General features: G+C 33.4%; 1 protein-coding gene across 2 annotated transcripts in view; it reads right to left on the bottom strand.

Annotated features, from left to right (window-relative positions):
- Cwf19l2 (CWF19 like cell cycle control factor 2) overlaps window positions 1-23,183 on the bottom strand; it is a 98,591-nt gene extending 75,408 nt beyond the window's left edge. For both annotated transcript variants that reach the window (XR_007344534.1, XM_015489925.2), the window contains exons 1-6: window positions 23,028-23,183; window positions 21,456-21,566; window positions 20,203-20,325; window positions 11,140-11,253; window positions 9,877-9,996; window positions 4,638-4,731 (exon numbers count right to left, since the gene is read on the bottom strand). Coding sequence is in view for 1 of the 2 variants with exons in the window: in XM_015489925.2 (XP_015345411.1) it covers window positions 4,638-4,731; window positions 9,877-9,996; window positions 11,140-11,253; window positions 20,203-20,325; window positions 21,456-21,566; window positions 23,028-23,132 (667 nt within the window). In the remaining variant the exon portion in view is untranslated. The remainder of the gene's footprint in view (window positions 1-4,637; window positions 4,732-9,876; window positions 9,997-11,139; window positions 11,254-20,202; window positions 20,326-21,455; window positions 21,567-23,027) is intronic.
- Window positions 23,184-26,370: the final 3,187 nt, after the last annotated feature.

Below are 26,370 nucleotides of genomic sequence, written 5' to 3'. Positions count from 1 at the left end.
TAAAAAAAAAAAAAAAGAAAAAGTTAAGAGTACAAAGGGCACTCCCAGATATAAGGACACACACAGAGGAGAAAAAGCTACCACAGAAACATAAAAAGAACAAACAAGTCAGAGAAGAAAATGCTGAAATTATATTAAAACAAATTGTCCTACTTTCATCATGATTACCAACTATGAACATGTGAATGCTCCTAATGAACTTTATTAAGGTGTTTACATTTCCTACACTTTAGATCTGTGTAAAGAGAAAATCAAATCAATTACATGAATTAAAATTCTGGTCCTGATTTTCCTTGCCCTCAAGTGATACTTTAACATCCTCCAGGTCTATAACAAACAAACAAACAAAAAATGCATACACACAGATTCCACAAGACATGTACAAGAATGTTTACAACAAAACAATCTGCAATAACTCCAATCTGGAAACAACCCAGGAAATGTCTAACAACAAAAGAAGGAACACATAAACTATGATACAGTCATAAGATACATACACAGCAAATAGAATGAATTAACTATATTCATAACATTATGGATGAATCTCAAACTGTAGATAAAAGAGGATGGTAACAAAAATGTATGCAAATGATTATGGTGCTAATATCCAGGATAGTGATTACCCTTTGGTAACAAGATGCTAATAATGTTTCTTGACCTGTGTGCTGAATACATAGATGTTTTCATTTTGTGAAAAGGAACAGTCTGCCGTACACTTATGGTTGTATACTCACTTTCCTATGTAAGTTAGACTTCAAGGAAAAAAAGAGAAAAAATGATTGCAATCCTCTAATTAAATCTATTTAAATTACTTCTATCATTCAAATCTCAACAGTTTATCTTTATTAAGCAATCTCTTCTAAGATAATAATGTGGTCTAGGGATTAAACCTAGAGGTGCTTAACCACTGACTCACATCTCCAGCCCTTTTTATTTTTTATTTTGAGCTGGATATTGCTAAGTTACCTAAGGCCTCACTAAGGCTGGCTTTGAACTTGAGATCCTCCTGCTTCAGATTCCCAAATCATTGGGATTACAGGCATGCGCCATCATGTCTGGCAATCTTTCTTTAAAGGTCTAAAATACTCTGTACTCTAAAACCCAGATCTCTAGTTAACTCAAAGATTTCTTTACATTCAAAAACTTATTCTACTTTTGATCTTTTTTCTTATGTATATAGTCTATAAATTCAAAATTAATGGGGCAACCATTCAAGGAACTTAATCTAAAAATGTAATCTATACAGTGATAAGTAAAAGAAACCCACAATAATTAATATCGTTATTACTATCCCAGCTTTATAATTAAATTGTTTACTCCACAGAATTATCTGTGAAACCAATAACATGTAGATGGGCACAGTGAAAATACCATGAAAAAATCACCAACATACTAATAAAACTCAGAGAAAACTATCTGAGCTAAACTAAAACTGCTTTAATTCCTCTGTTTCCACTTATCAAGAAAATCTAACAGAATAAACACTTTCAGCTAATTTGCTTGTGAATTAAATCCACAATTTTAGAAATATCTATGTAATATCATCACCTTTAGCTGATGTATATTCAATATCAAAAGTGCTATTAATCTTATGATTAGGATGCTATCATTAAAGTATTTTTAATAAAAGAAAACACCAAATTTATTATCTACAGAGTAAACAAAAATACCAACTTACAGCACCATCCTCAAATTCAATTAATATTTAATGAATATTTATCATTAATATAAAAAGTTGCTAAACACATTAGGATATAAAAATATTCATAAGGCCTGGTCCCCATCCTCTATGCTAAGATGAAGATATATCAAATAATTACAGTATACTTATTTACTGGTATGCAGCACTTAAAATTTATATCTCAAATTTGTTTTCTATAGTAAGTCAAAAATTATGTTTCCATCATAATTGTAAGTTATATTATTATAAACAGAACACAGTCAAATGAATCTAGGCTGTGTTCCCATTTCTCTTTAAAAGATAGGCTAATAGAGATTTAACAATAAACAAAGTATCAGAAGACCTAGATTTTAGTCTTGCCAGTAAAACTGAACAGTTCTAAGATCAACTGCAAGTCATTAACTTCTTTGGACCTTAGCTTCTTAATCTGCCAAAAAAAAAAAAAAAAACGCAGCTGATTAATGCCACCTTTAAAAATCCTTCCAACTCAAAGATTCTAACAGAAAGCCAAAAACTGGAGAAGGTAAAAAAAAAAAAAAAAATCAATAGGAAAAGCAAAATCACAATAGAAGTGTTGTAAGCAAGAATTTCTACTAACTACATTGCAAGAAATGGTCTCCTAAAGAATGTAGAGTAATGAATGGATTAAAAATGTGGCATATATACACAATGGAATTTTACTCAGCAATAAAAGAGAATAAAATCATGGCATTTGCAGATAAATGGATGCAGTTGGACAAGATAATGCTCAGTGAAGTTAGCCAATCCCAAAAAAACAAATGCTGAATGTTTTCTCTGATATAAAGAGGCTGATTCATAGTGGGGTAGGGAGGAGGAACATGGGAGGAATAGATGAACTCTAGATAGGGCAGAGGGGTGAGAGGGAAAGAGAGTGGGCAGGGGGTTAGCAAGGATAGTGGAATGATGGACATCATTACCCAAAGTACATGTATGAAGACACAAACTGAGTGTCAACATACTTTATATACTACCAGAGATATGAAAAATTGTGCTGTATATGTATAGTAAGAATTGTAATGCATTCTGCATACATTTTTTTTAAATCAATTTTAAAAAAGAATGTAGAGTAACTAATCCAGGACTAGAATCAGAATTCTGGGTTCTCATGTGATGACAGGGAAATTATCTATCCAGTCTTTGTTTCCTGAGCTATAAAATTGAGACAATAACATCTACTCTGCTTTCCTTTCATGGTTACCATGAAAATAAACTGATATATAAGTGAGCCATGTAAACTCTAAAGTTGCACAAAATTCTCATTACTAAATTTTCTTTTTATGAGCTTTAAAAATCATTTGAGTTTTCCACTTAATTTTCTCTAAAGATTAATGAATTAATTATTGAAAATATGGCACATTGAACATTACCAAGACTCTTGATATAATCTTCCCAAGACACTTAATCACAGAATAACTGACATCATCATCCACTGATTCCTATATTCTAGATATTGTACTATTTCTAATTTTAACTTATAAGATAGTTACTATCATTATTCCTTTTAAAGATAAATAAACTGGACTCAGAAAGATCAGTACACTTTCCCACAATGACAAAGCTAGTAAATGGGACTGCCAGAATTCTAATTCCAAGTAGACTGATTCTAAAATCTGAGTCTATAAGAACAACACTGTGTCACCTCTACCTCCCTAACATCAATACTTCCTTAATACTAATGTTCTAACACTTCCAGGTGCCTTACAGTTTTAGCCCTGCCACAAATCTAAGTAGAAGGATAAAACTATCATAAGCAGTAAAACTTGCAGACTGTTTTTTCCTTGTTTCATCATAATTATTCAATTGCAGATAATTTTTAAAACTAAATTTCCCTGGGAGCTGAGTCTGAAGGCATGATTTGAAAAGGAAGGAGAAAGGCTCTCCAAAAGCTTTATATAAGGTCACTTTCCTCCTTAATCATTCTGCTGTTTCCACCAGCTAAAAGCTACTACCTAAAGCAGAACTCCAGGTCTTCTATACCTAGTGAAGTTAAGAACCTATTGACTAAAAACAACAAAGATTGAGTTTGCTAATTCTAGGTTTCCCCCAAAGATAAATTTATTGACTGTCTTGACACTAGAGATGATAAAAGTCCAGATCACAAAATTAGGCTGGGTTAGCTTATTGCTCCCCAAACTGTTTCTATAAAACAGTGTTTCAAAGAGAACCTTGTTTAACTACAATTATTATTACTTAACCCAGCATTCAAAAAGTTAAAAATAAATTTATGATTACTAACAACTTTAGTTAAATTGCCGGAAAAAAAATTATAAAGGAGCCTATAAGGTGGCTCTAAGGATACACACATAAAATATAAAATAATTTAAACAAATAGCCAAAATAAAAACAAATTATGCATACAAAGGAAGAAAACTTTCTACTAATAAAATATTAAAATGAAAAAGTAATATAATTTACAACACTACTATTATACGCTGGGCTCACTGTAATTAAATAAACTTTTCATTGAATTATCAATACAACACTTGATAGTCATGTAAGTTATTTTTAATTATATTACAAAGTATGCTTATGTGACACAAATATTTTGTCTCCATCTGCTGGAAAATAATAGCACTCAACATTATTACAAATTTGTGGCTGCTGGCAAAATAGAAATTTCTAAAGATATAAAACCAGATCTTTGTTTACATACTATTTTAGTGAAATTCAGACACAATACTTTTTACAAAACAAATGAATTATATTATTACATCCTCACAGAATCATACTTAGCATTAGCACATTTGAAACAAATTCATACATAAAAGCATTATAAGACAGGTATAAAACTGAGTACTAATGATTTAAATAAAAGACTTAAAAAGATTGCAAATATTTTATCAATGCTTTACTGCCATGTAAACTCAAGTCTTTGCATCAGAAATACCAACTTATAAGAAATGCCTATGTGTCAGCACCCACAATATAGAGATACCTTTAGTAACTGATGACACGCTACAGTCTTCTGATGGAAGACCTGTCCCACCATCCTTCCAATATGGATTCAGTTCTCTTTCCAGCAGTTTGGACTAGAAAAAAACATTTTCAGAAATTAGAATTTAAAAATAAATCCACCGTGAAAGAGTTAATAATAAATCTGAGACAAATCATTTAAAGCACTCTTAAGACACTGTTCTGTAATTTGCAGGTAATAATGTTTAAATTTACATTCATTCAATGTTTTAATTGAATACCTATCATGTTTAAGAACTGCATTATATATAGAAGATATAACAGTCGATAATACTTATTTGGCCCTGACTAGTTTATACTATAGTGACAATATGGTCAATAAATAACTGATACATGCTTTGAAGACAGAAATTCAGAGTACAAAGGCCACACAAAGAATTTAAACCTCTCATACATTAAAGGATCAAAGACTTCCTAGAGGAAGCATTATGTGCAATCTTAGACCTAAGTACATGCAGAAATGAGCTAAGTTTTCTTTTGAGGGGAATGAGGGAAAGAGCATAAACATGCTCCAGCATGTTCACATTCATAAAACCATAGAGAAAGAAAATACACATCACTTTCAGGGAACTTAAAGTAATTCAGACAAGCTAAAACTCAGAAATGTGAATAAGTAGTGAAAAGAAATTAGATTGGAGGATAATCAGAGACTACAACACATGAGCTATTTTGAAATGCTGTTTACATTTTATGCTGGGGGCAATGGTGTTACACACAGAACAAACTGATCTTGGCATGAGGAAAAATGAGAAGAGCAAGATTACAAATCCAGTCAGTAGACTGTGGCAGTAATCCAAGCAAGAGATGATGGGAGCCTGTGTTCCAAGCACTATATCAGGCCCAGGGGCTATAAGGAATAAGACAGGTGCTGGGTCCTCAAAGATATTATGGTCTAAGGAAAGGGGAAAGACAATTAAGCAACATCAATACACATAAATGCTTTGAAAGCAAAGGAAGCTATATAGAACTATATACTGATGACACAAACTGAACCTCAGGAAATCAGAAAATGCTTCCTACACGAACTAATAATGGCAACAGGATGGGGGGAACAGGAAGTGTTGAATGTTAGAGATTTCAGTTTCCCAGAATGTAAACCAACCAGACTGCTAAAAACAAAAATGTTGGATAACTTTTTAAATGAGCTGACAAAAAAAGTAAAAAATCTTGAAAGGACAAATTTAAGTTAAAGGTTAACTCAGAGGAATAAACAAAACCAGATTTGATTTCTTACATTATCTATAGTAAAAAATTAATTTCCCTGTTACTTTCTATAAAATCTCTCAATATCTATCATCAAGGAACTTCTCCCAATATTCTTATCTAGATACTCAAAGACATACACATCAGATACTTGACATGATTTTTAAAAAACTAGAATTACACACTGAAAAGGACAGCTGACAAGAGTCTAGACAAATTGTAAGATACTATCTGGAAATGTATAAATGATAAAAAACTGAATATATAAAGAACTTCCACAAATTAGTAAAAAAAAGAGAAACAACTGTAGTAGAAAAGTAAGCAAAAAACATAAACAATTCACACAAAAAAAGGAAAGATCTCTCTAATAGTAAGGAGATACAAAATATATAAAAATATGTAACATAATATATAAGTGGTTTTTAGTCAGCTTTTTTGCTGCTGTGACTAAAGGACCCGCCCAGAACAATTTTAGGGGAGGAAAAGTTTATTTAGGGGCTAACAGTTTCAGAGGTCTCATCCATAGACAGCAGATTCCATTCCTCAGGACTCAAGGTGAGGCTGAACATCATGGAGAAAGAGTGTGGTGAGGGAAGCAGCTCACCTGATGCTCAGGAAGGAGAGAGAGAGACTTCACTCTCCAAATACAAAATATATACCTCATAGCCACGCCCCCCAAAGAACCACTTTCTCCAACCTGCCCCCAGTTACAACTCAGGGATTAATTCACTGATTAGGATAAGGATGTTACCCAATCATTTCTCCTCCAAATCTTCTTGCATTGTCTCACACATGAGCTTTTGGGGGACACCTCATATCCAAACCAGAACAATAAGCATACAAAAACAATGAGACACTATTTCTTACCCATTAATTAAACTCAAAAAATTGTTTGATAATTAGAGATACTAAGTATTACAAAAGAACCATACATTGCTGAAGCTATATAAATTTTTATAATTTCTTTGCAAATATTTGTAAAAGAACATAGGTGCATACTCTGTAATTGAGCCATTCGACTCATAGATATGTACCATGAAGAAATTCATACATGTATGCATAAGAAAATACATACAATGTCCTTTGTCGCAGAACTGTTTAGTGAAAAACAGTAAACAATGTAAGTGTCCATAAGTAAAGGAATGAACATTTACAGTATGGCACAGTTAGATGATGACAGACTATATAACAAATTGAAATGAATGCAATAAAAATAAAATATATCAACATTAATTGATCTCTCTATAATACATTCAATCCTTCTAGCCAAGATGGCTTATTAAGGTTCCACTTCATCACTATCTCTCTGCTTAGCACAAATAGAAAAGATACATAATGTAAAACTTACTGTAATTCAACATAAGACAAATATTTCTGTGGACCATAAACAGAACATAAATGCAAAGCAGTACACAGAAATGAAGCCACAGGATTACTGGGCTCTGTGTGCAAGCCAAATGTGATCATCCTGAGTTCAATTTGTATATGATAATGAATACTAAGTGTTCCAGCTGAGACAAAGAAATAGAGCCAGTCTACATGAAGCAAAGGTCTCCTGGGTAAGATTTCCTGTTAGCAAAAGAATACTATAGAACTGGTAAAAGGTACAGACTTGGTCTATAGATAAATGCTAGATAAATACAAATTTCCAATATAAAGGTCCAAAATTAACAAGCTTCATACCAAACAATTAAGGACATTCATTTTGGTCTTTTTCCCATTACCTTCTTTTTATCCTCATAGCCACGCCCCTCAAAGAACCACTTTGAGGTTTAACATTTGGACTGGTGTGGTGGCTGACACCTATAATCCCAGCAACTCAGGAGGATCACAAGTTCAAAGACAGCCTCAGCAACCTAGCGAGACCCTGTCTCTAAATAAAATATAAAAAGGGCTGAGGATGAAAAAAAAAAAAAATTAACATTTGGTTCTAAAGCAAGAGCCATTTTTTTCTCAAAAAAGGCTCAAACATTCAGAAATTTTAAGAATATTATGGTATGCAAAAAAAACAACACATCCAAATGTGCACATGTAAAAATTGGCTAATCTCACTCATTAGCCTAGATAATTTACTGCTGCACAAAATGATTGGAATTCTTACCTAAGCAAAAATTCCAAATTACTATAGATTACCAAACTTTAGAACTAAATCTAAGGATTCAAAGAGCAGCAAAGTAAACTAGAATTCATGGAGAGAAAAAGACTAAGTATACAATTTCATATCGTAAATTTTGTAGGTAAAAAGCATGTATTATGTGCAGAGTTCTATACTGGCTGTAAAGGGAGATACAAATAAAATAAAACAGTTTCTTAAAAGTTTATAACTTTTAATGGAAAGAGGATACAACCACTAAATCACTGTACCAGAAACTTACAGCAAAGAAACAAAGTGATATGAAAACATGAAACATAACTTATTTTAGTCATGGAAAATAAATAGCAGGATGCATGAAATCGGGAGGGCTTGAAGGATAAGCAAGATGAAGACATAAGAGATGAAGGGAATTCATTTAAAAAGAACCACACGAACAATTCAGAGGCAGAGATCTGTAAAAAAATATGAGTGAAAGTGATTAAATTAGTTTAGCTGAAATATAAATTACCTGAGAAAAAGAAAATTTGCCTTAAGCATAATGCTAATGGGTTTGGGCTACATCTGTAGGCAGCTTTAGGGGTGTGAAAAAAAACAATGACAGTACCTTTTTTTTCAGTCTAAGTTCTGAACAAGTTGAGAAAGAAGAACATAGAAGATAAAATATAAATTACCTGTATTACCAATAAAGGCTAAACTGAAAGAAAACTTTCAGTGAAAGACAAATGGACCTACTAAACTAAATCCCACAATGAGGAAGACTTTACCAATTACAGAAAGTTCCAAGCCAAACCCTGTATCTCCCTTGTTCCCACCTGGTCTCCACAGGAAACTCGTTTCATAAACAAGATAGTCAGAGCTAAGGAAACCTGATCAGTTTATTCTTTCCAGTATTTTCCAATAGAAAATTTATTCAATGTCTTCAGGGACAGAGTGAGAATAGAAAGTAGCATGAAATATCACTAGTAAAACTTACTTCACTAAAAAGAAAACATCAGAAATGGCAAAGAAGCATTCTTTCAATTTGAATCAAAGAAGACTTCTAAAAGGAATAATACCATGATCAAAGGTGCATATTTAAAAAAATTATTCGATATACTTAGTTGTGGGATATAATGGATGAAATCAACTGCATGACAAGACAGAAGATAGGCAAGTTGTCAGCTGTGGATGTAGTTCAGTGGTAGAATGCTTACCTGGCATGTATAAGACCTTGAGTTTGACCCCCAGAAACACACACACAAAAAAAACCGTTTCTTGCCTTTGACTGAATTTTTTCCAAGTTCATCTTTTCATCAGGAATAAATCCCAGGAGGGTCCCAGATTTATAAGTGTTTATCAATCAGACATTCCTATCTCATGCAGGCACTTGCCTTATATGCTATCTCTGAGCAATCATTCGAAATTCTAGATTACTAGGATTGTGTGGTATTTCCAAGAAGGCCTCCAGCTTCAGTACTTCTTTACTTTCTGGAACCATGCTTTTGCCTAATCTTTTGGCCTTTAAAAGATTTCCTGCTGTTTTCTTACCAGCAGTAACAACAATAAATCCAGAAATTTTAGGTGTCTTGAAATGGAAGCATTTTTATGGTATCTAATTCACTATGTACACTGAAATAGAAGTTGAAAAGGTTCAGCTTTAATTCTATGATAGTAACATAAACTCAATATAACTCAACTATATATGCTCTAGATTTATAAGTCTATTACTCCTTTAAACTGACTCTCTATACAAGAAACTTACTTTAAATAAAATTTATATCACATTTCACTGTTGTTCACACTAATTTTATTAAACACCACAAAAGATAAAAATATTTCACAAGTAAAATTGCATTTATATGAATGTCTTACCAGTTTAATAAAGGTAAATTAGAAAGTTAACACGTTGTAAATATTCTCTTACCTGTTCAAGTGCTTGGGTTTTTGCTTGCTCTATTTTCTTTATAGTTTCCTTTTCAGCTTTGAGTGATGATGATGACACAGTTTTAACAGACATAAAATCAACAGTCATCCACTCATCCCTCTGTTAAAAAGAAAAAAGAAAAAAAAAGGAAGTTTTTCAGTCTGAACTAGTTTGAACTTAATGACAGCAGGGATTTGGGAGGCACTCAAGCTGTATCAAATCTTACATGACAGTATATTGTTAAGTAAGTTTCTTATTCTCTATACCTTAGTCTTTCCCCTATAAAATGCAAAAAAAATGTCAACATTTCAGGATTATTTATTGTTCAAAATAATAGAAAACATTTAACACAGTGCTTGGCAAACAAAAAAGAACCAAACATTTGTTCCTGTTCATCTTTTTTCCCTTCCTTTTTGGCCATCAGTGGAGAAATTACATTCTTTTTCAGGCATATGAACCATAACCCAAAGCGGGGCGTGGTAGTGCACAGATATAGATCAAAGATAAGTAAAAACATTGGAATCTCTTATTCAATTTGGAAATATCTGTATGAATAAATAATTTATCTTTATCCTTTAAAAAATATATATCTCCTAGTAGCAATGAACACCACTTATGCCCAAATTGTGTTTTCTAAGTATCAGTTTTCATTAAAAGGAACTAGGGGTCCTTATAAAAAACAGCGGCTTGGGAGGCTGAGGCAGGAGGATCATGAATTCAAAGCTAGCCTCAGCAAAAGTGAGGCACTAAGCAACTCAGACACTGTCTCTAAGTAAAATACAAAATAGGGCTGGGGTTGTGGCTTAGTGGTTTAGTGCCCCTAAGTTCAATCCCCAGTACCCAAAAAAATAATCAGGACTATTTGAACTATAACCCAAAATTTCTAAACTACTCAACTTTTAGTATTGTTAAGTAAATTATGACATACGGAGAAGAGGAATAAAAACTGCAACTGAGCTCTACCCAAGGACAGACAGAGGTAAGAGTCAAAGCTGAATGCACAAGAGGGGAAAGTGCCGCTTCTCTATCAAAAACCAAAAGTAGGATAATCTCTGAGGGACTGGAATAAACACTTACTTTCTCACAGCGGAAAGAAAGGCGCCTAAACACTCAGCAAAAAGCATTACTGCCTAAATTATTCAAAATATATATTGCTCTCAAAGTCTAATTTTTCTCCTAAAGAAATTAATTACCTTTCACTTCAATATTCATCTATTCTTAGAAGCTGACTCTTCTTTCTGTAAAATCATGTGGCTTGCTTACCTGAATAACTTGACTGTCTTCGTCCTTTCCAGAGTTTTCATCTTTCACTTTCCAGGCCTTTTCCTTGCCAGAAGTCTGGAATGGAACAGCCTCAACCCACTCATCTTCAGAGCTCTAAGAATGTTTAGCACATAAGTAAAACTCACAATTTGCATATATATATAAAAAAATCTCTATGCAGTTGTTAAATGGTAACAACTTAACTTTCCAGATAAAATTCTTATACTATGCCCCCTTTAAAATAGCATTGAAAATTAGAGGAAAAAACATCTAAACCCACTATTTGGAAATAAACCCATAAAATACCACCAAATTAGTTTTATTTCTTTATCAGCTATATTACAGAGCTAAAGAAAAGCAAAAAACAAAAGTGAGATCTTCTAGGTAGAAAGATTACTTCAAAACAGAGTTTCAGTTCCTACCAACATCAAGTAGTACTCACATGTTCCCCAGAATAGAGGGGAAATGACACTCAAATAAATGAGTTTGCTGTATGCCCCTAAGCTTCAAATTTTGAGATTTCCCTCAATCTAAAATTGCAAAGATCTCAAGTAACAGCTAGACAGGTAAGGTATTTTACCTAATATGTTTAAACATCAGATTACTGCATCAACTAAGGAGTATACTCAGTTATCATTCCCTATGTGCTATTATGCCAGGTTTGGAGTTTTTCAACAAATATATCAAACTACTCTGCTATATCAAGTAGTATATTAAGTACGTTCACATAAATTATCACCCTAAATCCTTAAAGTAACTCTATATTCTTTTGACTTTATAGATAAGAAAAGCTCCCTAAAATTAATTTGCCCAGGTTACATGATATCCAACTGTAAAAACCAAGATAGGAATGTAGATCTGTCTGATTCTAAATCTATTTTTTGGAGCTATAGAACTAAAGCATAAAAAGGATTCTAGAAATCACTTTGTTCAAACCAACTGTTAGTATACAGTTAAGAAACTTTGAGGCCAAGAGGAAAAAATGATTTAACAGCAAAGAAATATGAATTTCTTGAAATGTGACAGTGTTCTTCCATTTCATGAAGTTCTTGAAAATTACCAAAAGCTTAAATTAACATAAATATGTCTGTTGAAAGGTATCAACCATGTGGAGTAAACATATTTATGCTCTGCCACCTCAACAGCCAACTGTTTCCCAAAGCAAAGCAAATTTTCTTCATTCATTCATTTAGGCCTTCATTTAGATTTACAGAAACCCTAAAACTTAACTCTATAATTTTTTTTTTACACAATGCCTTTATTTTGTTTCTTTTCTTTTCTTCTTTTTAATGTGGTGCAGGCAATGGAACCCTGCAGTGCTAGACAAGCGCTCTATCACTGAGTCACAACCCCAGCCCCTATAGTTAAAATTTTTTAAGATAATCTCTATAAATGCATTTTTGGTCTATTCATGTTTACATCATCAATTCAGTTTAGTGAATCTTATTCCTAATTCTTGATGTCATTCATTAAAATAAGAGTTTATAGTCTGAAAAAAATCAGCACTTTCTTTAGGGACACCAATCTGCTAAAAGCTGTATCAAATTTTACATGACAGTATAATCTTAAGCAAGTTTCTTAATCTCTATACCTTAGTCTTTCCCCTATAAAATGCAGGAAAAAATATCTAAACCCACTATTTGGAAATAAGCCCACAAAACACCATTTCCCCTATAAAATGCAAAAAGGTCTATAAAGGCTTAGAAATGTGAAGTGTTTTTACTTTTTTTCCCTCTAGAGGAAAGGAGGCCCTCTACATAATTTAAAACTTGGTGTTCTACAAGATTCTTTTACAGATTTTCTCTATCTTATCAGATGCTATGGTTTGAATATTAAGTATTCCCCAAAGACTCACGTGGTAAAAGTTTGGTCCCCAATGCGGTGATGTTCAGAGGTGAGGCTTTTGGGAAGTGAACAGATCAGGACACTATGAATGGGCTATGAGAAAGTGGGGCCCTATAAGTCACTGTGGCATGCCTTTGAAAGGCACATCTTATTACTGGTCTCTCACTGGCTCTTTCTCCCTGCTTAATAGCCACATATGGTGAGAAGTTTTGCTCTTCCACACCCTTTTTCCATAATATATTGTCTCACCTCTGGCAATATATTATGAAAACAACGGACTCAACCATGATCTGAAATCATAAGCCAAGATAAATCTTTCCTCTTTAAGTTGCTTTTCTCAGGTATTTTATTGCAGCAATGAAAAGCTGACTAAAACATCAGATGTTGACCAATGACTCTGAAATTCTTTAACTGGAGCCACCAGTTGCTTCATCACCTTACTTGCAATTAATTTCCTACTCTGGAGAAATCCAATCAGCAGGATCTGTAACTTCAATTGAACTAGACTTTCAACCCAAACTAGAATTTCCCCTTACTGGCTTTGGTGAGTTCTTTCTTCTACTCCCTTAATTCTCCTTTAAAGCATTTATCCTTTTACATTTACTTGTGTGATTTATTTATTTAATGCTTCATCAGGCAATAAGTTATATGAGGACAGGAACCACATCTGCTTTGGTCTACTCTGTATCCCCAAGTACCTTGCTAAACAACTGGGCAACTATCCTTCCCTTCTTCAACAATCTCCTCAAGCTTTCTACCAACTCCCATTCCCCATACTCTTAGCAAATGATCTCTCCTTTTACCTCATCAAGAAAAAAATAGGCCACTTCACCTTCAGTTTACCCTAGACAAAAATTATTTATAGCTGTGCTAATCCTAACCCTCTGTTAACTTTTACGATTCAAGAAAAGTCCTCCTCCAAAGATTTTGATCCCAACCATTCCTGTTCTTCCAGAACCTTGCTTCATTAATTATCTCCTTCTCTTATGCTTCTACCAAAGGTCTCTAAAGGCCTAGAAATGTGAAGTGTTTTTACTTTTTTTTTTTCCTCTAGAGGAAAGGAGGCCCTCTATATCCCTTTAGCAGCAATTCATCTTCCAAATTCTATTCTATGACTATCTTATTGAAGAAGTACTAAATGCACTGTGTCTACACCTTCACTTTCAAACATTTCTCCAACCTCTACAAAATTGCTGCTTTCCCCCATTAATCTAGAGAAAACTCTTCAAAACTCAATGGCTTCCACTTTGCCAAATTCTACAAAATGCTTTAGTCTTTATCTCTTTAAACTTCTCTACAAGATACAACCCTGCTAATGACTCATTGTCTTAACTTCTAGGATAATTCCTAGTTCTCCCTTCTAGGATACTTCCCAATTCTCCCCCTCTTTATTTTTTTCTCCATTTCCTTCCTGCATTCTTCTTCCTATGTTCAGTCCTAAACTATCCATGCTCCATTCTTTGCCCACTATATTTTGTATGCTCTAAACATTCCCCATAAGCCATTAAATCTATTCTCACAGCTTCAACTACCATCATTTCTGCTTATTTCTTTCAAATTTGCCTAACGTGAGTTTCAGTGACTCAATCAACTATCTGCTATACATGGATGTCATGTTGAACTCAAGGACAAAAAATAAACTCATCATCTTCTTCTGTAACACCTGTTCCTCCTACTCTATTATTGAACTGAGTTACCTGGCACCATCAACCACCTACTTCACCAAGTCAGAAATACCAGGATCAAGATCACCTATCCAAACCTATAAATTTTCAACTCTAAAATACTTACCAAATATACCACAAAGAAAACACCACATGATTGCCATGGGAGCCTACCTCCACCTAACCAGCGCTGACCCAAACGTAGGTAGCTGGCCCAATTCAATATAAGTTATTCTTCAAGAATTTGAAATCAAATCCAAAGGAGCTGATTTAAAACTAAGGAGCAGGAAAGGCATTGGCAAAAGCTATTTACATCATAAAGAATGGAATTCAACAGAAATTGATCTGTAACAAGAAAACAAAAGGACTCAAAGGAAAAACATGGAAAATGGCAAGATTATAAAAGGCATCTGTGACTTTAATTTCAGATATTCCTGAAGCCAGCTGATTCCTAGGTGTTTTATACACCTAGATGTCCTGTAAGATTTTTGTAAGCTAATGATAAATCCTTCCCTTTTTGTTTGCATGAGCCAATTTAAGTTTGGTTTCCATTACCTTCAACCAATATATATCCCCTCATTTTCATTCTTAAAGTAGCAGTCTTAAATTAGATATTTTTTCTCTTATGTACATAATTGAAATAAAGACCAAAAATGTTTCTTAGACTCCAGTCTTTCTTCTCCAACTCCCCTAAATGCATTTAGAGTTAAATGAAGGAGACATTCAACCACAGTGCTTCTCTTCTATGGCTGTCTGTCCCAAAGATACTAATTATTACTCTTCTACGAATAGAACTCAATCTTATTTGGAGAAATAATGTGCCTCTTGTGCCTGAAAGTGAAACATGATCAAGTATCCAATGAGATGTAAATGAAAGTATTCAGTGGGACTTTCTGGAAGTCAAATTAAGAAAGAAAAGAATATACTATTTCCTATTATCTGAACTAAGAGGTAGTGCAGCAAGGATGATGAAAGACCAATACAAGGGGCTGGGATTGTAGCTCAGCGGCAGAGCGCTCGCCTAGCACAGGCAGGACTCGGGTTTGATTCTCAGCACCACATAAAAATAAAGGCATTGCATTGTGTCCATCTATACCTAAAAAATAAATATTAAAAAAAAAAAGAAAGACCAATACAATAGAACCTTGGTCGTAGAAGATCATAATACCCTGGTCGGTCTACTCATTTCTTTAATAAGACAAAACAAAAACTTCTATCTTGTTCAACCAATGAGTATTCTGAGATTTTTCTAATAAATTTAGCTGACCCTAAATAGATGACCCACTTCCTATGGAATAAAAATCAAAGCCTTTGGTTTACAAGTCTTTATTAATTCTTGAAGTTTTATCTTCTCTTACCCTCTCTTTTGCTTTATATATAATTTGAATAAATTTTAATTAAAATTTTAAAAAGCTATAGACAATTACCATATTGGATAGTGTAAAAAAATTCTCTAATTAAAAAGGAAGAAATTGATAGACTAGATAAAACTCAAATTCCAAATTTACACTGTCCGCAAAAAAATACACTTTCAACATAAAAGAAAGATATGCTAAAACTAAAACATATAAACCATAAAAAACAAATAATATAAAAGAGGCTTTATTCATACAAAACAAAGCAGAATATAGACAACAGTGTTACCAGAGATAAGGAGAAACATTTCACAATAATATCACAATTAATTCATCAAGAAGATGTAACTATGCTACATGTAAATGTACATACCTAGTAAAGTTTCAAAATATGTAAGACAAAAATTGAAAACAGAAATAGAAAAGTCAACCATTACAGTTAAGAGATTTCAGTATGAATCTCTCAGTAACTGAAAGAGAACCGGTAAAGAAAAAACAAGCAAGAATACAGGAGACTTAACACTATTTATCAACTTTTCCTAATTGACGTTTTTAAAACCCAACATCTAACAACAGCAAAATTACACATTCATTTCAAATATACAAGGAGGGCTGGGCATATAGCTCAGTTGGTAGAGTGACTGCCTGTTCAATCCCCAGCATCACACACACACACACAAAAAAAACAAATACACATGGAATTTTCACCAAAATAGAACATAGGCTAGGCCATAAAATAAATCTGGATAGATTTTTAATTAAAATTATACAAAGTATGTTCTATGTCAATAATAGAATTCAAGTAAATTTTAAAATAACTGGCAAAATATACAAATACTTGGAAATTCAAAATTTACTTTTATATAATCCATGCGTAAAAACAAGTAAATTTTAAGATATTTTTAATAAGATATCAATGAAAATACGACACATCAAAATGAGGTAGATGAAGGCTGGGGTTGTGGCTCAGTAGTAGAATACTCCCCTAGCACATGTGAGGCATGAGTTTGATCCTTAGCACCACATAAAAATAAATAAAACAAAGTTATTGTGTCCATCTACAACTAAAAAAGAAAAACATTTTGGGCTGGGCTTGTGGCTCAGTGGTAGAGCACTTGCCTAGCATGTGTGAGGCACTGGGTTTGATTCTCAGCACCACATGTAAATAAATAAATAAAATAAAAGTCTCTCAACAACTAATAAAATACTTAAAAAAAAAGAAAAACATTTTTTAAAAAATGAGGTAGGTGAAGTTACAACAGTGATAAGATGAGCACTAACAGATTAAGTACTTATTAGAAAAGAAAAAAGAGAATCAATGAGCTAGGCACCCATGTTAGGAAGGTAGAAAAAGAAAAGTAACTTAAATACAAGATAAGTATTAGAAAAAATAATAAAGCTGAATCAATGAAATAGAAAATAAACAAAGCAAAAATCAACAAAACCAAAATGTAATTCTTTGAAAAGATCAACAAAGTTGATAAACTTCAAGCTAGACTGAGAAAACTAAATAGAAAATAGAAATTACCAAATTCAGGAATAAAAAAATCATTATAGGTTCTACAGACATTAAAAGGACAAAAGGAATATTTATTTGAGTGAAATAAATTCCTTTAAAAACTCAACCTACTATAACAAATTCAAGATTAAATAGAAAATATTTAATATACTATTAAAGAATTGAATTTGTGACTAAAATCCATTCTACATAGAAAGCAGCAGGACTAAATAACTTCATTGGTGAATTTTAATAAACACTGAAGGCACAAATTGCACCAGTCCTGCACAAACTGATAAAACAGAAGAGGAAGAATACTTTTTACTTCATGTATGAGAATAGCATTATCCTTATACCAAGATCCCAGTATTTCTCAAGAACACAGATAAAAAATCTTCAACAAACTTTTGGTAAATCAAACCCAGAAACATAACTAATATAAGTTTTATAGCCGTTCATTGCTTAAAAATAGGAACACACTCTGAGAAATATGCCATTAGATAATTGCATCATTGTATGAACACCATAAAGTGTATTTACACAAATTAAGAAGACTATGAGGGCTGGGGATGTGGCTCAAACCGTAACGCGCTCGCCTGGCATGCGCGGGGCCCTGGGTTCGATCCTCAGCACCACATAAAATAAAATAAAGATTTTGTCCACCGAAAACTGAAAAATAAATATTAAGAAAAAAATCTCTCTCTCTCTCGCTCGCTCTCTCTCTCTTTAAAAAAAAAAAAAGAAGAAGACTATGATGTCACTAGGCAAAATAATATTATGGGACTAGCACTGAATATAAGTAGTCCATCACTGATCAAAACACCCTTATGTGGCATGTGACTATATATGTAAATACACACACACATACACTCATACAAAACCAAACTTGGTTTCTCCCAAGAATGCAGGTTAAAGTAATTCTTTCATATTAACAGAATAAAGGAGAAGAATCTTACGATCAATGTATGCAGGAAAAAAACATTTAATAGAATTCAATACTCACTCCAGATACAAACTTCAAGAAAACTTACAGAAAATTAGAAATGAAAGGGAATTTCTTCAATTTGAAAGGGTATATGTGAAATTCCCAGAGTTGGGCAGCTGCATATGTAGCTCAGATCAAAGCATTTGTCTAGCATATACAAGGCTCTGGGTTGGATCCCCAGCATCACAGGAAAAAAAAAGAGGAGGAGGAGGGGGATGGGGGAGGAAAGAGGAAAAAAAAAAAAAAAAAAAGTCCACAGCTAACATTATGATTAAAAGCCAAAGACTAAATTCTCTCCACCTAAGACAGGATAAAGGCAACTATGTCCATCCACTCTCAGCACGTGCAGTCCACACTATTTCAAAGTCCTATCTTCTGATTGATACAGCCAACAAAAAATTAAATGAAATGGAAGGCAGAGATTGAAACACAATTATGTACCTACAAATTCTAAGAAATCTACCTAAAAACCTAATGAAGATACTAGTATATGTGAATTTATCAAAGTGATAAGACAAAAGTTAAATATGAAAGGCAATTGTATAATAATATATTAAACACAAACACATGGAAAATAAATTTTTTAAAAAATCCATTCTAAAATAATATTCCAAGAAAAAAGTTGGAAAAGATGTAAAAGACCTCTACTTTGAAAATTTTACAACATGTGGAGAAATGAATGATGACTTAAATTTGATGAAGAGATGTTAAATATGTTCTATTCTTTTTCTACCTTCCCAACCATAAACATAATGAACAGGAAGATTCAATATTTTAAGATGTCAATTTACCTGGACTAACCCTTTATAATTTTTAACTTTTCTGACTCTACTCTCTACCTCTTTCTTCTCCTTTTTTCTCCCTCTAAAACACCAAATCATCTCACAAATTGGAATGTAGCTTAGCAATTTGCCCTACTTTCAATAATTACCAAGTAAAATCTATTTTCACCACTTTAACTGATATCCAGCTGCATTTATCTTTGACAGTACTGCCAAAAATTTAGTTTCTGAAAGGACAGGTGGGCCAGACTTTCGACTCTGGTTACTCAAGTGAGAGGATAACTCACTGAAGATCATACTTAAAAGACCAATTTTCCCTAAACATCTTTAGCTCATCATTTTCTAAATATAACTGTTTCTTTCTGAAAACAAGTATGAAAGATTCAGCCTGCTTTATTTTTCATTGTGAATTCTTGCAGCCTAGAACTGGCTAGAGATACAGCTAACTCAGCACTCTTTCTTTTGTCCTGAAAGGTTAAATATATAAACAAATTCTACTTGAAAAATGTAAATATTAATTTCTATAAAAAAACAGTAGGTGTCACAGACTTTTTAAATATCTTGAATCTCTTTTCCCTTATTTTTGCAATACTGTTCTTCCCTGCTTCTCCTTCTAATGTTCCACTTTTAATTAGCATCCTTTACTTCCTATGTGTTTCTTCAGTAATGGTGTTTCTCTTTCTTTTCAATTTCCCTAGTCATTCATCCATTCTAATCATTCCAACAGCAATGATTTCCAAGTCATATCCCCATCTTCTCATCCTTCTCTGGAACCCAAGACCTACATTTCCAATATTTCCTGGACATCTCCAAGTAGAGGCCTCTGAGCCATTTTCATATCATTAAGTAGTAGTTTTTTTAAGTTCTCATATATTTTAGGTTCCTTTAAATAAAATTTTCTCATTTGCTTTGGTTAGTTTTAGTACATACTTACCGATGAACTATCAGAGGACTCATTGTTTTTCTCATATTTTTGTCTCTTACTCTTTTTTTTCTTCTCTTTCTTTGCTTTTTTGGAATGCTTGTCTTTTTTCTTCTTTTTCTTCACAGAATGTTCCTATATTTATTTTAAACATGTAAGAAAAGAATTTAGTTTTATTATACTTTATAAGGAGCATTTTAAGGAGGAAAAAAAATCCATATTCCAAAAAACTTAAAATCTTTCATGAATAGAGACACTGAATATGATTAAAGATCATGATTAAACAAATAAAATCTTCAAAGAACTCTTAACATGCCATCTATAATATAGATACATGTTTTATATCTATAATATAATATCACCTGGTTTTTTACCAGAAAAAAAAATTTGGTTTTATTTGTAGATTTATGTGATTCACACATATAATCAAGTAAACACATATATACACACACACACACACACACACACAAACATAAGTGAGTGTACTCACAAACATATAACACACAGACACACACACACTTTTTATGCATGGTCCCAAACAATTTATACACAATTATTAGGCCATAAATACATAGGATAATATGAATTAAAATGTAGGAAGAGGCTAGAAGGGAGGGGAAATATGGAAAGTTATAGAGGAAGAAAGATGCTGATCAAAGCATACAAAGTTTAAGTTGGACTGCAGGAATAAGTTTTAGTGATTTAATACCCTACATGGTGACCACAGTTAATAATAATGCATATTTCAAAATTGCTAAAAGAATAGATTTTTAGTGTTCTCACTACAAAATAAATTAAGTTGGGGAAGTAATAGAAATGTTAATTTAACTGAATCTTCCATATTGTATACATAGAACAAAACATCACATTGTATTCCACAAATATACACCATTATTATTTACAAATTTAAAAAAAATTTAAATCATAAGAGAAAACAAGGCCTGAGTCATAAAAGGGGCAGAGTGGGAAGAGAGAAGAGCATAATATGCCCAATATTTTCAAACCATAAGCTTGTCATATGTGGGTCATAAATTTGTAGCTAAGTTTTCTATTACCCAACTCAAGTAACAAAATTTTTCAATGTCATGATGTCCAAAATATTACAATAGGTTACTTTTGACAGAGAGAGAAAGCTATTCAATAATGCCAACTATGTTGTATTCATTCTGTAACTTGTGAAAACAGTGTATTAAATTCTTTTCTTAATATTAACTTGGAGAGTGCAAAAAAAGATAGATATAGCAAGTAAAACTGTTAATATTCACCTGTGAGAATTGTTCAATTCTCTCATTCACATCAGGTAGCATCCATGTATCATCGCCCCGAAGTCGCTTAATTTCTTTATGTCTTTCTTCTTTTTCAAAATTGGCTTTGGCCTACAAGAACATGAAAAGATGAACTGACAATTGCTTCATTTTTTTTAAGTAAAATAAAAACTGATACCACCTTTGTATAAAGGTATCTGCTCAGGAATAAATGGTCTGTTCCTGCCAGTAATCTGTTTCTACCAGTATAAAAAAGATTTTTTAAAATGTAATAAAATCTTTCATTCCACATTATCAGTCTCTAGTAAGTCAATCCACCAAACACAGGATTCTGGAATCTATTTTATGCCTTCCCCTTTCCCAATCTCAAATATGACTTGGGACTCTTGGAAAACATTCACCACTTTTGTGGCTACTGCCTTAGACTTCTGCAACTGGTAAGAGACTGACCTCCATGCCTTCAATATGCAATGTCTGAAAACCAAAAGACCTTAGGAAAAATCATCCTGCTAAAAATAAAAGATTATATTGCTAATTTCTATTCATTCAACAATAGTCAAATAAAGCAGATTTTACCCAGGAGGTTGTTCCTGCCCTCTCTTTACTACTCCCAAACTCCAAATCTGGGTTTGTTCCTCTTCAGACTCTATACACATCTTCACTATAAAATTTATCATAGCTTAAAAACCCTACTCCCTCCAAAAAACGCTTGAAATACCAGAGAAAAAAATAAATAATATTTATTACACATATACTGAAATTGGGGAATAACAACCTTTCACCAGTATAAAACTAATCATCTGCTCTTTCCCTTTAAAAATTTGGCTGTAGTCATTCCTCTACCTCTTCTCAACTAACTCCTTCTTACCCTCATTCCAACTTTTAAAACTCTTCCATCTTAAAACAAACAAAAAGCAAAAACTTGACTGTGTCCTATGTTGCTTTCTAACTACAACTTTGTTATTTCATTGTCACACTTCTTAAATCTTGAATTGCTTGTCAGATAACACCATAGTTTACTTCTTCCATTCTATTATATATCACCTCTACGTTATCATAATCTTAACCAAAAATACAATGTTTAGCAATCTTTTGTGAGAGGCTAAATTTTCTGAGTCTCTTGTGTTAACTTTTTTAGATAAGTAAAAGCTGACAATAAGTCTGGAATCGAAACTAATAGTAAGGCGAATGAAACGGCAAATACTTAAACGTGCCTTACTTGTGTTCCTGAAAAAGATAAATTTCATTTCATATACAGCAGGAGCAATGGCTGAGGCTGCTAAATACCTGGGCAGAGTCGTTGCAAGTACTTATAAAGCCAAGATGGACGATTTAAAAAGTAAGAAAACTTGGAAGAGAAGAAACATCTCTCTGAAAGGAGAATGGTCAATGGAACCTGCACAGCATTTAGGAGACAAGAGATACACAGAATCTCCCGGCAATGCAAAGGGAGATAACACCCAGACAATCTGAGATTACTGAAATGGTGAAAGAAGAGTGGGTGGTCTTGCTCCCAGGAGCCTTCAACTCCCACAACTCTCAATAACCACAAAAGCCCCAAAACGGAGATACCTGACGCAAGATCTCAGCCCTGGCAGTTCGGATTTGTTCTTTACGTTCTTCGATACTCTTCGCACTTTCAAATCTACCACCGGACGCCGCCATAGTTGTTGTCATCGTAAAGCTAGGAAGCCGCCAGGAAATCCCAGTTTACGACAGTCGCAATTTAATAAACAAACCAGCACTTCCGACTTACGGGAGGAGGGGCGGTGTTCTGCCAACAGAGCATGCGCGGATCTGAGTTTCGCTCGAGTTTCCGGTGCTCACTCCACCATTTCAGAGGAAACCTGATAGCCGGCTTAGTGTTGTTTTGCTTCACGCTTTGGGTTCGCTGTGAGCGGGACTAATACCTTTGCTATGCGTCTTGCACCTTGCCGCTTTATCTCCAGTTGATTACCTCTTAAACTCTCCAGAACAAGTTAGAAGCTTCCAGACGTTAAGTCCATATCTCCAAGTTTTCCACCGAAGTACTTGGTTCTCATCAGACATTTGAAAGTCAGTGGAAACTGACAGGAAAAGCAAAATCGCTTTGGAGATTAAGTGTTTTGCTTTGATGAATTTTTTAAAATATGTGCAATAGTGATTTTTGCATTATACTTGGTGACTTATACGTGTTTATTTAAATTGTTAGGAGTTTGCATTTTTTTTTCTCTGACCTCATTTGCTCATAGTTAAATCCATCCAGCATTTTTCATTACTGTGGTCGATTAATTTGTGTGGCGTTTATCATTGTATCTCCCATAGTTCAGTTCAATGTGCATTAAAACATTCTAAAGTAATTATTTTGTTTTGAGACTATAAAACACTAAACTTATATTTACATCATGAAGATAAAGAAGGCTGAGGAGACTAATTGTAAACTAGATACCTTAAAAACACTAGGAATAGCATAAGCCAAGTTGAAGTAAATATTATTTTCAGGTTTCATAAAATAGGATGTGCATGTACAAGAAAGAAACTTTTTACCGTGCTATGAAAGTCCTAATCTTGAACATGTAATGTTTTCTTGTTTGATATTCAATAGAATTTACTCATTTGTTATAGAAAGTTGGATTTTAATTTACTAATTGATCTTGTGATATTTGACTGATATTGTCATAATTAACTAGCATTAGTCTTAAGATTCAGGATTCAGAAAAAAACATACATAACTCCTTTGCATCAATAACAGGACAGATGAAAATAATGATTGTAGCAGAATATTGTGTGTTTCAGTCCACTCAGACTGCTGAAACAAAAATAAACATTTATTTCCCCCTCTTACAGAAGCTGGGAAATACAAGATCAAGATGCTGGCAGATTTTGTGTTCAGAAAGGGCTCTTCCTAGTTTATAGATAGCAATCTTTCTGCTATGCCTCATATGTGAAAGTGGTCTTCGAGACCTCTTTTGTAAGCATAATAATCTCATTCATGAGAGTACTGCCCTCATGACCTACTTACCTTCCAAATGCCCCACCTGCAGATACTCCCACATTAGGGATTAGGTTTAAACATAGGATGTGGGCAGAACACAGTGATTCAATCTATAACAATGTGCAAAGTGATATAAAGAAAACTTTACAATCTTATTGTGCGCCAGAAGAAGACAAGAACAAATGAAGAGCTATACCATGTGCTTAAAGAAGACTCACATAAAAAATTAATTCTTCATATATTAATTTTTATTATGGTGATATACAAATAAAATTGCCAATCAGAAAAACAATGTTGAAATCAGTGAGGAGGACTAGACCTGTTGAAATACAATGGAAAAAAAAGGAAAAGCAGGTTATTTTGTAGTGTTGTGGTTTGGTGATGAAGGGTGCCAGAAGACTCCTGTACTTGAAGGCTTGCTCTCCAGTGCAGCAATGTATGGACCTAAGGCTTTTAAGAAAAGATAAGATCATCATTAGTTGGAGGAAGTATGTCACTGGATACATGCCCTGGGAGATATTATCTTCTCCCTGGCCCTTTCCTCTGTTTTCCCCTCCCTTCCTTCTCCCCAACTCCCAACTTGCTTCCCAGCTACCAAGAGCTAAGGAACTTTCTTCTGACTTGCTCTTCCACAATGACATTCTTGCCTCCCCTCAGACCCAGAGTAATGGAGCCATCTGACCATGGAATAAAACTGTGAGCCAAATGAAGCTTTACTTCTCCAAATTGTTTGTGTCTGATATTTTGGTCACAGCTACAAAAATCTGACTAATAGCTAGGTTTATATTTGTCCACACATAATAGGAATCCAATCACATAGTTTAATCAAATTTAGGGCAATGTGATAGGAAGCCTATATGTAGCTGGTTCAGGTTGGATGCAGATTTTGAAGGGACCAGCTTATTTCTCCCTTTTTGTTTTGTCATAGTCTGACTTTAGTCTTTGTAATCACAAGTAGAGGCACCACATTCCTCTACATCTGTTAATGGCCTCTATTGAACACAATAATAAAAGGAAAGAATTAAAAGTAAGGTCTTTATTAGCTAAGGCAACCCCAATTTTTATTAGAAAAATGATGGCTTTTCAAATGGTCTGGTTTCTTCCATTTAAATCTTGAGTCAGATGTAGGTCACATGGCCACAACTAACTACAAAATAGTTATGAAGATTCCAGGACAATTCTCCTATAGAATGTCAGCTTGGGTTTATCTGAGAGTTCTTTGTGATTAGATTCACATTAGGCATCTCAAGCAAGACTATTCACAAAAGTCATCTGTCTCTTCCTGCATTTCAATAAGTTGGGTAGGATGTGATTTCCTTTGTTCCATCAGCATTCCATCATGGTGTTCACTCTGATCATTTAATGTTCTGTATGTTAGGTTTCATCACTATAAAGCTAATAAGTACTGTGAGATGTGGTTTTTTAAAACTATGTAAATTCTGGATCAAATTTTCAAATATTTTGCTTATTTTTATATCATATGGAATCATTTCTCCTGGATTCCTATTTTTGAGATAATAAGTTATTACCAATGTTTACTTTGATGCTCAAATTGTCCCTGGTTTGGCCAGTGAGAGCCCCTTCATGCTGATTTCTGTGTCTTTATTTATGCATCCATATTCCTTAAACATTTCCTCACTTTATGGTAGAAGATGATTTAGGTACATCTTGTACTTTCTCTGCCTAAGCCTAGAATCTGCCTTCTCCCAACTCCCAGAATCCCTAGTCTATTTTAGTTTAAAATGACAGTTATAAGCTGCCAAGTCCAAAACAAATCCAGATTTAAGTAAAGAAAGACTTTATTTAAAAGAATTATTGCAATGTGGAGAGGAGGATCATTGTAAAGGAACATTCTGAAACTAAGATCCATTAAGTTCTCAAAGATCAAGCAGAAAGGGTGTTTATTTTATATGAAAAAGTAAAAAAAAAAAAAAAAACTAG

This window comes from Marmota marmota, unplaced genomic scaffold (genome assembly GCF_001458135.2).
Source record: "Marmota marmota marmota unplaced genomic scaffold, marMar, whole genome shotgun sequence".
NCBI lineage: Eukaryota > Metazoa > Chordata > Mammalia > Rodentia > Sciuridae > Marmota > Marmota marmota.
This window is presented reverse-complemented; position numbering and strand designations above follow the sequence as displayed.